At 39.8% G+C, this 14570-nt stretch overlaps 1 protein-coding gene across 1 annotated transcript in view; it reads right to left on the minus strand.

The window, feature by feature from the left end:
• Positions 1-2144: 2144 nt before the first annotated feature.
• LOC126471930 (kelch-like protein 18) overlaps positions 2145-14570 on the minus strand; it is a 168401-nt gene continuing 155975 nt past the window's right edge. Inside the window, exon 10 of the mRNA XM_050099899.1 lies at positions 2145-6734. Within this exon, the coding sequence (XP_049955856.1) occupies positions 6518-6734 (217 nt within the window). The 3' untranslated portion in view covers positions 2145-6517. The remainder of the gene's footprint in view (positions 6735-14570) is intronic.

Below are 14570 nucleotides of genomic sequence, written 5' to 3' on the forward strand. Positions count from 1 at the left end.
TATCTCGCACTCTTGAGCACATCCATTCATGCCCTGGGGAGTCATTTCTTCTGTCTACTGACTCCTTGAGCAGCACATAAGCTATCAACCAGTGCTACCCTCATCATCCTTTGGTAGCGACCATCCAGGAGTCCATCTACGCCCTGGAACGGTCCAGTGATGTTTGTCTGGATCTCAGGTCACGTTGGAATCCCAGGCAACAAACTTGCTGACAGGCTGGCCAAACAGGCTACACATAAACCATTTATGGAGATCGGCATTCCAATAACTGACCTGCATTTGTTTTTACGCAGCAAGGTTTTTTGGCTTTGGGAGACAGAATGGCATAGTCTCTGTATGTACAACAATCTGCGTGCCATTAAGGAGGCTCCAAAAGTGTGAAAGTCCTCCATGCGGGCCTCTCGCAGGGGTTCTGTGTTTCTCTGCCGGCTCCGCATTGGCCACACTTGGGCAACCCATGGCTACCTCCTGTGCCGTTAAGACCCGCCTCAGTGTCGGTGCGCCCGGTTGACAGTGGCCGATATTCTGGTGCACTGTCCCACTTTGAGTCCCCTGTGACAAAATATTGGGTTGCCAGACTCGTTGCTGCTAATTTTATCTGACAGCGCCTCATTGGCTGATTTAGTTTTATGTTTTATTCGTGAGGGTGGGTTTTATCATTTGATCTAAGTTCTAGAACATGTCCTTTGTCCCTCTGTGTCCTCCACCCTAGTTCTTTTAGGGTGGAGGTTTTAATGTGTTGCAGAGTGGCTGGCTTCTCCATTTTATTCTCATGTTCAGCCAGCCATGGTAATCTGCTTTGTCATTTAATATCTTCTACCTGTTTCTTGCATTTCTTTCTCTTGTCCTCTTTTGTCCATTTAAGTGTTTGATGCCCTTCCGTCATTCTTGTGGTTTTTCCTTTATTCCATTTTGTTTTGTAAGTCTCATTTTTTTATTCTCACCCATGTGGCATTGTTTTATTCAAAACAAGGGCCGATGACCTAACAGTTTGTTCCCTTCCCCCCTCTTTTAAACCAACCAACCTGAATAAAAAGCCAAACATCATTTGCGGAAGCTATTCACCATACTGGTGCAATGCCTCAAAGAAAAAAAGAAACTGCCACAGGGATCTTCTTCCTTTCCTGCAACCACCATTCACAATACCTCTCACTTCACTGTCTAGCCATGTAACTACTAGTTAACCCCCCTCTTCCCCCCCATACATTACAAACCACATTATCCTTTCATGGATCCAGTATCTCAAATGGAGATCTACCTTCATAATCTATTTTAAACCTACAAATGAAAAGTTCCAGCACAACCACATGAAGAAACTTCTCCTTTCTCCTAAAGACATTCTTGTTAGATATTCCAAGAACTCTTGCACCTTACAGCATGATCTCCCAAACCTTCCTCTGAGTCATATCTGAAACCTCAGTCCTTAACCTTGCAGAGTCAAGTATAGCCATGATATGGATACAGACAGCTCTATCATCATCATCATCATCATCATCATCATCAGTGTCCTACTCCTCCTTAGGAAAGGTATACATGACAGAGGAACTACATCGATCCTTGACCACTGTGATATATTATACAAAACTGATCCTCATAATTCAAATTCTTTAAATTAAGAATGAATTGCAAAATACCCTAAGTCCTCTCACAAGGTTTCACTTCTGCTTCAACAGAACTACTTGATCTACAGAACCCTACGCGTATGTTCTAGCGGTTGTCTAAAATACAGAAAAGACAATCATCGTGACGGTCCCATTGTGGTAGTCTTTGAAGTACCAACCACATCCACCTCTGTTGTGTTATACTAACACCTCCAACTTATCTCCTGGAGCATCCCATCTTACAGCCAAGACAACTGCTTCCTAGAGCATCATAAATCCTTCCCCCACTGCCAGCCCCCCAACTGATATCTTCCATGTCACCAACTTGTCTATATCAACAAATCATACTGAATTTATGTTCTACAATCACTGAAATGTGTAAAAACGAAATATGAGTGAGCTACAACTACAACTACTACTACTAGATGTGAGTGCTTCAAGGTGGCAAACAGTGTAACTTTCATATGAAAGCAATTATTAACAGGAGAAAATAAAATTCATTTAATATTTTTATTTACATAAATATATTTACAATTCTGACAGCTTACAATACATTTGATTTGTCTTTCAATGTTTCCTCTTTCATATTCTTTCTTGTTTTTACAACAGAAAGCATTTTTTTCAGTTCTAAGGTAAATAATTTTCTTACAATATTTAGTATGCTTCTTGATGAACAGGATAAAACAAATTTGTATTCCAATATTTAACATCAAAAGTGGTAAAAACAGATTGCACTTTTTAAGAACCATTCATATAATACAGTATTGAAACACTTGCATCCTTTCAAAGAAATGATCTTTTAGTTCACATCTGCTTCATGTACAGGGTAAATAATGTGCACTAACTAAAAATTACTGAAGCAGCTACTCACAGCCATGTTCTTAACATTACAGGAAATCATACAAAGAGTCTCAACATTACATTGCTAAACTACCCTCCTGAATCACAATAGTGGACATTCTTAGAAATAACAAATCCTCTTCCTACCAATAATTCTAGGTAAGACAAATGAAAAAATTATAATGACATCACATCAGCTCTATATCATACCAACTCCTCCAGTTTTTTAAGGCCTGAATCACTGCCAGTTCCTTTACATGTTAATCATGTTATAAAGGAAGCACTACAATGCTAGTCAAGAAATGTCACTGGTTAAAGAAAAGAGCAGATGCAGAATGCACTAATTGCCATAACAAGAAATGGAGAGCACAGTTTCTCTTGAAGATGGAGCAATAAACTGTGGACAGAATCAAGCACTTACCAGTTTTCCATTTATGCCTCGGTAATTCCCGCCCAAAGTGCTCTGCACTTATGGGTATCTATAGCACGTTACATAAAATGATGCTTTATGACTGTGACAGTCAGTGACTCAATAAGAGGCACAATATTTTCAAAAATTTCAGGTATGTTAAGGAAGGGAACGGAAGGAAAGAGCAACAAAATGTGTTCTTCTCATCCCTTCCAATGTCTGGAGTTCAAGATAAAAGTCAGTAAAAAGAAAACAAAGGAGTGCAGTTACTGCAGTATATCAGAGACGGTGTACAGAGAAAACTGCAATAAGTGCAAAAGCTTCAAAATCATGACAATACGCGAACCAGAAAATTAAAATTAAATATTACATTATGTTACCTTAAAAATTCTAACAATCAATAATTTATAAGTAACGTAAGGCTACTCAGCTGCCAACTGCCATCACATCATACATGCAAATAATGAACACAAGGGGATAATTAAATTATAGTTCAAGCATACAAGCATTACAACAGGAACTGACACATGACTCTAAACACAGTAACAGTGGAGTTATTTCTCAGTCGTACATTTCAAAATGACTTGCAGAATACAGAGCTGGGCATAGTTTAATGATACAGTTTGCTCACAAAGAGATGAATGAGGACTACCCACTTCTGAATTGGCAGAAATCGGTTGAGTTTGGCCTGCTCATGTTTCGTGTTCAGCCACAGCAATCTAATACAGAACCTTGCAAAGTGATTGTTGTGCTGTGTTGTATTACATACAAATTAATAGATTTTTTAAAGAGTGATTAGTGGTTCCTGGCCCATCATGAGCAGCACCAGATACTCTTTCCACTCCTCTGAAAAGGGGAAGGGACAGAAGAGCAAAAATAAAGAGCTTCCGTCCAATCGCTTGGAGCATAAACTGACACATGAGCAGAAGTGTAGTGTTAGCACTGTGAGATGTAAGTGTGGCTTGTTCCCGCCACCCAACCCCTCTCCCTTGTCAGCCAATTGCTGGGAGTTGGTGGGTGGGGCTTGCTTCCCATGACCCCTCTCTCACCCCCCTCCCCCTCATAATTCATTCATCTCCTTGTGAACACACTATACACTTCAATCCAAATGGCTCCATGTTGCATAATAAAAACACAACATGTGAAAGGTTACAGATAAGAGCAGTATTATAGGTGCTGTACCCCTTGACATCCAGATTTCTTCTGACCTTGAAACTTTAATATTTAATATAATTACGTGCTCAAAAATATTCAGAGGAATATGCAACTGAAAAGATTACTTTTCTCAGATATAGCCCATTATTATGGAATCAACATCAGAAATTCAACACACCTCTGGTGTGTTTGCTGAACCACTTTTATTTAGTTTTTCAACACTGTTTGCAAATGATGAAACTACAGATGGCTTTACAAATGATGGCAGTTGAGTTTAGGCTATTTCTGCACATCTCCTTCATGTATTCTCCAACAGCCAATGAACATACAGTGTTGTTCTGAGCACTCTGCTGTGAATGTCTAAGCAATGCAAGCATCAAATGTTATCGTAGTGAATTGTTTAGTGAATTTTTATTCCATTTGTTGCGAGCTGTCATTGCAGATGTTGGCAACAAGTGAGAAAGTCTGCATAAGTGAGAAAGTCTGCATAAGTGAGAAAGTCTGCATAAGTGAGAAAGTCTGCATAAGTGAGAAAGTCTGCATAAGTGAGAAAGTCTGCATAAGTGAGAAAGTCTGCATAAGTGAGAAAGTCTGCATAAGTGAGAAAGTCTGCACGAGCAAGTGAGAGACATAATTTGCAAGATTCATGCTTTCTTCAAGTACAAAGCACGTGTATGCGAGTACTGCAAATGCTGTTTGGAACTGACAACACTGGAATACTCATCTGTGCCTTGACCTATGTGAACCGCCATCATTCATGAAACAAGGTTATAATTAAGAAGTGATCACTTACGGAAACTGTTGTGATACTCAGAATTATTTGTGAAAAATTAGTTCTTGGAGCACTAACTGGCAGTTCATTCTTAATATTACTGGAAAGTAATGAAATATTTCTTCATTGCTTATGCAGGGCATCAAAGTTGAGCCACAATTCTTCAAATTTATGTGCATGACGACTGAAAAACCCTGGCCATGTGAACCCAGCAGTAGAGAAGTAGTTAAAAGGATTGTTTCATTTGGTGTGTACTAAGGAGAAGAAGCTTTTGTATGTAAGAAGCTTTAAAGAAAATTGAGAAGCCTCTACTTTAGCATCACTTACCAGCCTTAATGAACAAGATGAGTACAAAAACTAAAAGTTCAACGATGAGCCTGTACAACTGGTGCTCCATTTAATGTAAAGGTACAAAGATATTACAGAAATGTTCAATAAACTCCAAAGGAAGAATAAAACAAATCATAATACAAAAAGCAGTAAAAAGAGAGAAATTTGGGCATATACAGTTGCACACAGGCACTCCCACTGAGAGGGAGAGGTTGGAGGAGGGTATTAATTAATGCTATCAATAATTGTGACAGATTTCTCTTAACATACTCCTTAAGATGTGCTGTGGTAAGGGAATGTAATTGGGGTACTGAAATTTCTGTGATTGTAAGCGTAATGAGACAGCTGAGGAAATTCTGAATTGGAGAGGTTCATAAATGGCCAGTATTAGTGTTGATGATGACTAAATTCATGAGAGAGGAACAGTTTATCTCAGAACCACAGCTTATTATCAACACAGTGCTTCTGTTACTACCAGACAGATTGACTGTTATAAGACAACTGTATCAGACTGCTTGTACAGTTAGTTTGGCTTAATCCCATTAATGAAAATTACAAACAACAGATAATGGCATATTTTTATTTTTCATAATTGTTTGTATGTTTGCTTGTAAATGGTGGAACTGCAAACAGCAGAAGTTAATCAATTTTAGTAAAGAACAAGAGCCAAAATTTTCTTCTGGCCACAGCTTGAATCTGCAGGTCTTATGTCAATACATGAGAAATGATGCCACGTAACAGCATACTCTTCCAGAAAACTAAGTCAGGAAAGTCTGAGTTCCATATTAGCAGTGAATAGTAGCATAATTTACATTACCCTATAGCTTACCATTACAAAGAAATTAAATCATTTTAATGAATTTAATTCTGCAAACTATAATCCCATAATCAAGACCTCCTTTAGTACTATTAGTGTAGCAGTTAAAAAAACTGCTAAAAATTTACTATTAGAGTGGTTTTTATAGTTTTATCACAGTACCACTTAAAAGAAGAAAATATTAAGTAGATAATAATATGATCATTAAAAATGCAAACTTTGCATGGCAATAAGAATAACAACAAACATTTAAAAATAATCTCAATTTTTAATTGTTTCACATTCATTCTCTTGGCATATCAACCAATTAAATATGACAATCATATTCATTTTATCACTGGACTATTATTTCAGATATAGTTCTTAACAGTTTTGAAATCTGAGATCGTTCGCTGTGAAAGCAAATATCCATATCAGATCAAGAATGACATTTCTTTAAATATAGAACAAAAAATAAAATGCAACAAGAATATAAATTATTTACAAAAAAACAGTTATGAAACGTGTGTGATGAAATAAAAGTCAGCCAAGCCACAATCACCATCCACAATAAACATTTCAACAAATTAACTGTAAATTTTGACACTCAGCTGTCAGTCTTTACATATAGGTATGACACCCACACCGACTCCTCCTTCATGGGCACACATTGATGCTACAAATGACCATGAATCTGTATTTGGGTCATAGACTTCAACTGTAGATAAATTTGAAACACCATCGTATCCTCCAATTGCCCACAGCTTACCCATGTTCGCAACCAACGCAACTCGACTACGCATTACATTCATTGGTGCAACAAACTTCCACCTACAAAAAAAATCGTGTTTCAACATAACACAAGAATGGTTTCTTCAAAGCAAATCAGTTTCCATGACATCAAAATAACATGGCAGACAAGAGATTACTGTATTAAAATGAAATCAATAATGTAATCAATGATGAACACATTTCATGTCTACGTACATGTAGTTTTATTATGTGACTTTCTCTCCAGCAATGCAGATCAAATTCAGTAAGTAAATAATCCTTTCAACAACAAAAGCATACCACACTACACTAAAATTGCACCATTAACAGCTGTGCGGGGAAACTGCACGGTTTGTGCAGCTCCCCCCTCCCCCTCTCTGTTGGAGGTTCGAGTCTCCCCTTGGGCATGGGTGTGTTTGTTGTCCTTAGTTTAAGTTAGATTAAGTAGTGTGTAAGCCTTGGGACCAATGACCCCAGCAATTTGGTTACATAGGAACTTAGCACAAAATTCCATAATTCCATGCACCATTAACAGAAACAATAACATATTACTAGCACACTTTGCAAAGACAGCAAATGAAGTATCAGGGGAAGGCTACAAACTCTTTACTATTGTAAATTTTGTTGATTCTTGAAAATATAACAACTCATTATCGATACAAAAATAGGTACTGGCTATGAGAAGATAAGAAACTACATTAGTTGTATACACTGCATTAGTTAACACCATGGAAATTACCCTTTCTAAGTCTTTTTAAATGATTTTTATAGGAAGAATAGGAAATAACATCTCTGAAAAACATTTCTGTGATTTTGTCATTTATTATGCGTTTAAAAGTCTCATTGACAAACAAGTTTCAAGATTTTTAATTGGTATTTCTTTCACCTCTCCTTTCTCATCTGATGTTCTGGAATGCTACTTTTCGGTAGACTTAATACTTTCTAAAGGTAGCATTCTGCAGATGCTTCTTCAGTAACAGAGTAAATGTAATTGTTGTGACTCGCCGATCTTTCAAAGTGCCGCCGTGTAGTTACGCGCGTCCTCTACATGCGACGCTGTCTGCCAACCATCTGCAACAGCAGCGCCACCTAAGCGGCCAGCCAGGCATCGGCCGCTAGACTCGGACTCAGTTATAATTTGACTGTTAAAGTGTACACACGTCTTACTCGGTTTACTTTATCTGTGAATTTTATGAATTGCGTCTTCCTTGAAATATATTTGTTCAACTTGAAGTTATAACAATTATCGACGAGGTAGTGATTTTTCTTTTCCATCGTTGACCCACATGTTTCCATGGCTACTTTAGAGCAACTATTGCAAGGTCTCATAGAACAGCAAACGCTTCTCACAAATGGGATTTGTGATTTCGTCGCGGCATCAAACGCGGGGCGTCTCTTGTCATTGTCTCTACCTCCATTTCCTCCTAACGACGAGACGGCAGAAGACTGGTCTGAGTACAAAAAACGTCTTTGACAGCACTGCTTGGCATCTCATGTTGTGGACGAACAAACATGTAAGTCTCTGTTCCTTTCTTGGATTTCACCTCAAATGTATCGGTTGTTGTCACAATTGGCTCCTTTGAAAGATCATGCGTCTTTGTCCTTTGCTGAAATGTGCTCACTTCTGTCCGTCTATTTTCAAAAGCAAATGCATGTGGTAGCCTCTGGTGTTGCCTTCTATCGTTGACAAAAACAACCAAATCAATCCTATTGTGCTTGGGCTTCTGAACTTCACGGCCTCAGTAGAAAGTGTCAATTTGTTACTGAAGTTCACAAAGAATCCTACGCTGATTCCATGGTACGGGATGCTATTATCCGATCGGCGCCCAACAAAGAAGTTAGGCAATGTGCCCTTCAGTTGCCAAATCCGACTCTAGATGAAGTCCTCTCCATCGCTCAGTCTTTTGAAATTTCTCGCGCCGCTGGAGCGCAAACAGAGGCATGGGGCGACGTCGGGGAAATACAACCTGTGTACGATGTTGACAAAGCATGTGGCGTGTCCCCGCCGGCCAATGTGGCCGCAGTACACTCCCAAGCGCAGCCTCGGCCTAACTGTAAGCAAACCTCTAAGAAATTGCAGCAAAACCCACAGCGACTTCCTTCATATCCGCGGTGTTTTACAAAACATTCACGAGAAGATTGTCCACAACGTTGGGCCGTGTGCAAAAAAAGGGTCTGTGTCATCCATTTGCAAATCCGACTGCATACATGATGTTCATGAACATGACACTGATTCTGAGTCTGTGTTTTCTGTCAATTATACTTCTTCCCTTTCAGGGAAGTTATTCCTCAATGTCCAAATACTTGGTCGAGATGATCGCATTCAGGTGGATAATGGTTCTGCTTCCACTATCATCAATTCTCAGATGTATCTTCAGTTGAGTTCTCCAATCTTGTCACCTGTCACTAGCCAATTACAGACTTACAATAAACAGATTTCTCACTTGGGACAATTTGATGCTGGGGTATCTTACAAATCTGTCGTTCGCACTGTTCCCATATTTGTGGTCGACCATAGTAACATGGAGAATCTTTTTGGTTTTGATGCCTTTCGCGTTTTTGGGTTCTTCATAGATGACTCTGTCAATATCGTCTCTGATGCTATTCCTTATGCTCAATTGGATTCCTTGTCAACGACATTTTCGTCCCTTTTTTTCCTGGGTTAGGCCGTGAAAACGACTTTGAAGCTCATATCACGCTCAAACCCACTGCTCGGCCTAAGTTTTTTCGGGCTCAGCCCATTCCTGTGGCCATTCGTGATCAGGTCAAATGGGAGCTGGATCGTCTCACTGCTTCAGGGATCTTGCTTCCTGTCACTTCCAGTGAGTGGTCCTCTCATGTCGTCGTCGTTGCTAAGCCAAATGGTGATATTCGTCTCTGTGACGATTTCAAAGCCACTGTAAATGCTCAATGCCTTATCGACACTTACCCTATGCCTCAACTTGAAGAATTGTTCACTAAACTTGCTGGAGGCCAGTATTTTTCTAAACTTGACCTGTCAGAAGCGTATCATCAACTTCCTCTCGACGCTGCTTCCCGGCAGTTTCTGGTCCATACGAGAAGCCTCCTCCTCGAGACTTTACGGCCAGTCAAACAACACCTATGGACGTTAGCAATCTACAGGCCACCTCCATCAAGATCTGTGCAAAAACTTCAAAGGGGGGAAAAGTGTTGTGACTCGCTGATCTTTCAAAGTGCCGCCGCGCAGTTACGCGTGTCCTCTACATGCGACGCTGTCTGCCAGCCATGCAGCAGCAGCAGCGCCACCTCAGCGGCGAGCCAGGCAGCGGCCGCTAGACTCGGACTCAGTTATGATTTGACTGTTAAAGTGTACACACGTCTTACTCTGTTAACTTGATCTGTGACTTTCATGTATTGCATCTTCCTTGAAATATATTTGTTCAACTTGAGGTTATAACAGTAATCACTTATCACACACACGATTAATGTGTGGCATATAGATCATATGAAATACCATACACTTCACTTGCTTTTCAGTTACTGCTCTTTTTCTACTTGAAGTATATCCACTTGACAAAAAGAACACATGCATCAATGTCATTACGTGCTGCTGGTGGGTGCAATGGAAATGGAGTGTGTGTGTGTGTGTGTGTGTGTGTGTGTGTGTGTGTGTGGGCGCACGCGTGCGCTGAGTTCCACATATCAATCAGCTACAAGTAAGTGTTGCCTTTCCTAATTTTTGTTAGTATCCATCTTTTATTTTCCAGTATTGCAAACTTCTTATTCCTATGCACACAACAGCTAGCACTAACTAATTTATTCCAAAATGCTGTCCATAAAAAGAGGATTCTTTTGGGACTCATACCTCCGGTTCTGCCGGTGACAGAAAGTTAGGGTCAAGTGTTTTGGATGGTCCTTGCGCTAGGGGTCATTTGTATATCCAACACAAGGCTCATTTTAGGTCACTATCCTACAGTACAGGATAAAAGTATGAATATTATACACTTCCTTCTGCTTAGGCAAATGAAGGAAATCAGTTGGTAATTTTTGCATTCAATGTGACCAACGGTGGGCCTTAAGTGGCTTATGGAGGTACCAGTAGTTCATGGGTGGTTCTCAACCCTTCCCCCCCCCCCCCCCCCCCCCCCCCCACCCCTCTGGGGGGAAAAAATCTATCAAAATCAAACTGCAGATTCCTTGATACCTATGCACAGCAAATGGCTGAAATTTCTGTGATATATTCCCAAGATCCCAATCTCGAACATCCTTGAAAATTTTCTTGATATCTTTATCAGGTTCCAAGATACAGAGGTTAAAAGCTACCTTACATGTACATCTAAAATACACACATAAAATCCAGTGAGAGGCAAAATTGAAACAATAAGTAACGAGAGCAAACTGCTCAGATTTGAACAGTATGTTCTCCGGGGATTTAAGTAGAAGTTCCATCTTCCCATTTTCAAAAATCGTTATTGGTTCATGTGCAGTTCCTTAGAAAACCCAAAAAAGCTTTTTCTACCATTTTTTCATACCAACACCAAGTTGCGGATTTCAAGATGGCTATGTGCAGCAAATGGCTGAAACTTTTCCAATACATTCCCAAAATCTCTGATTTCGAACAACCTTTAACATTTTCTTGATATCTTTATCCGTTTCCAAGCTACAGAGGTTCAAAGTTATTCTGCTTGTACATGTAAACTCTGATGTGAGGTGAAAACAAAGTTTATGAGGTGACATAGCATGGAGAAATATGCTGTAAAGTGTCTCCGCTGCCATCCAAAGGATTCTGAGAAGGACTTACTGTAGTACTGAAACACAAGCAAAATTTTTGTGCCTGTAAAATCCAGACTGAGGTGTAAAAGTGGTTTTGCGTTATTTCAGTTTATATAAGTAAACTATCACAAATTTAATAATCCTTGAAGTTCTATCCATATGAATGACATGCCCTGCTATGGCAGGGAAAAGAAGGGAACTAACAGAAAAATGCTCCTATTGGAGCACAAAAAAGACTAATATGCTCTTGTTTAAAAAGACTCTTGACTGGAAAGTGGGGTACATCATATTCTACCATTTTTAGCATCTTTAAAAATATTTCCAAAAATTTAGCATGCTAACATATTCGTGCTTTTTTTTCTGCTCAGAGAGGAGGAGACATTTTTGTGCTCAGAGAGGAGACAGTGGCAGTGGGGAAGAGATGGTCAAGTAATAAGTACTGGAAGATCAACAATGTAAGGCAAAGATAAATTACTCTTACCATAAATATGACATGTTAAGTTGCAGAAAGGCACAACTAGAGGACACTTACATGTCATCTTTCGTCCATAGCCCTCATCAGAAAAAGACACCCACACACATGTACTCGCACAAGCAAGCACACCTCACGCACACATGACTGCCACCTCTGGCAGCTTGGATCAGAATGCCAATGGCAGTCATGTGTGCACATGTGGTGTGCTTGCTTGTGGAGAGAGAGAGAGAGAGAGAGAGAGAGAGAGAGAGAGAGAGAGAGAGAGAGAGAGTTTTTCTGACGAAGGTTGTGACTGAAAGCTAATGTGTGTGTGTCTTTTAGTTGTACCTGTCTCCATTTTAACTTATCATCTTTACTGTAAGTGGCAATCTATGTATTCCTTACACCGCTGATATTCCAGCATGGAAGTTAGTAGAACAGTGGTTATGGTATAGAAAGAGTGAAAGAGACATGGGCAGTATGATAGGAGGAGAGGGACACAGTGGCAGTGGAACATAGCTGACAGTGATAGGAAAAGAGCAAAGAAGACAGTAACAATGAGAGAGAAATAAATAGAAGGAGAAAGTGGAAGTGGGTGAAACCCAGCGATAATGAGAGACTGAGTCTATGACAATGACAATAAGGAAGAGAGAGTTAGTGACAATGAGAAGATAATGCAGCATGGGAAGGAGTGAATGAGATAGTAGCAGTATGAGAAAGCAAGGGGAGCCAGGGGCGACAGTGAGAAGAGACAGTAGCAGTAGTACTAGAAGTAGTAGGTCAGAATGAAGGAGATTGTGACTGAGAGACATAAGACAGTGACAGAGACACACAAAGAGAAAATGACAATGAGTTGGGTTGAATGAGTGAATGAGGATGGGCAAGTGGGAGTGGCTGGGTAGGTATGAGCGAATCACAGCAACGGAGAGAGTTACAGTTAAGGGAGCTTCTTGGAGTGAGCGGCAAGTTGCATGTTAAAAAGATTGCGATTATGTTCTGAAAATTTGAGCTCACATTTACATTACTACTACCTCATCTTTTGGTTTATTTTTTACAGAGCCCTCAGTTTTCCAATAATGATTTTATGTTTGGTATTTAACCTCTTAGAATATTGCTCTCTCTCTCTCTCTCTCTCTCTCTCTCTCTCTCAAGATTGTGTATGTTGGTGCTGGTTTGCTGAAAACTTGCTGTGATCATTCAGAATATTTGCTTTTTTTACTACAACTGTCAACTTTTTTTTCTTTTATAACAGTTTATTCCATTTGAGCTAAGAATAGTGTGTGATAGATGCAACTGAATTAGATTTAGCTGTTGTGTGAGGGACACTGTTATAATGTCATCAAGACAAATGTAACAGTTCAGTGTGTTAGACAACTCTAATGGCATCAGACTTTGTAAGTGGTCACTAGAACAGTAATCAATTATAGGATGTGAAGAACATGCAATATTGGTGCATTTCATTCTGTACATTGGGTGGTCAACGTGGACACTCATTCCCATTGTGTCAGTGGTGTACAATGAGTACCTCACTTAGAGGGTAACTACAGCCATTGGAGCCAGCTGCCAAGGGCCACATGTTGATGTCTGTAGTATCTGACAACTATTAAACATTGTAACAGGTGGGCAGGTGAGTCGTACTGAAGCAAATTATTTGTCAATTTAGACCATGACAACAATATCTAGTGATTAGCCATATCATTAAGAGCCATTTCCTCAATATGCTGTACAGAAGCCAGCAACCTTGTTACTTCTGTCAGTGGCTTTTATAGGACAATGAGATTAGCACTGCTGCTGAAACACCAAATAGCCAAACGACTGAAAATACATCGACTGCCATATGAATCGTGGTACATTTTGTGCACATACTGATGATAGAGGCCCACGACACTGAAAACCACATAAAATGGCATCGAAGACAGACAGTAATGGTATTCCATTCGCAATTTATTAACACCACATGAAGTGGGGCTCCTGCTGCAACTGCCATCATCTCCCATTGGTGGATGAAACAAAGACCTACTGTTCAGTCAAGTACATCTGTTCGCCACCGGTGTCCTGCACACAGTACACCACCATCTCAATTCTAATGTCAGAATGGTTTGAGGAAAATCTTTAGCCTGCTGAGCACATCTGACACTAGACAGAGTGATATATGCACACCTAAGCACCGGTCTTACCAATGTTCTCGAATTACAAACGACAGTCAGTGGTCATGGATGAAGATTGCTCCACAGTGGTTTTAGTGTCACATCCCAACATACACTGCTGCCATCTTCAGGGCAAAAGTGGGTTGCTGCACACCACTTGGTACATGTCTTTAGTTCAATGGCTCGTAAGTGTGTGTGTGGCACAACAAGGTGTACAAGCAGACAAGGGAAAAAAATCCTGGATTTCCTGGTTAAAAATAAACTTTCCCCTGGGTGAAAATACACTTTTTCCATGTTAAGTGACAGTGTACTTTTCCTCGGAACTGTAAAACTTATCAATCCTTTGAATGGTTATGGTTTTATACACCGGCGTAGAATTTCCCTGCACTTTATAAAAAAAAACACACACACCTATGCAGCATATTTTCGTATTATGAAAGTATAAATTTGAATTCTGCGAAACACGGCATGTTACTTTCCGAAGTATTGAAATCAAGATAGCGCTGCTCTTTTGTAAGCCAGTCATACCTCATGTCATGTGATCTCATCAGACAATGACAG

This window comes from Schistocerca serialis, chromosome 1 (assembly GCF_023864345.2).
Source record: "Schistocerca serialis cubense isolate TAMUIC-IGC-003099 chromosome 1, iqSchSeri2.2, whole genome shotgun sequence".
In the NCBI taxonomy this organism is placed as follows: Eukaryota; Metazoa; Arthropoda; class Insecta; order Orthoptera; family Acrididae; genus Schistocerca; species Schistocerca serialis.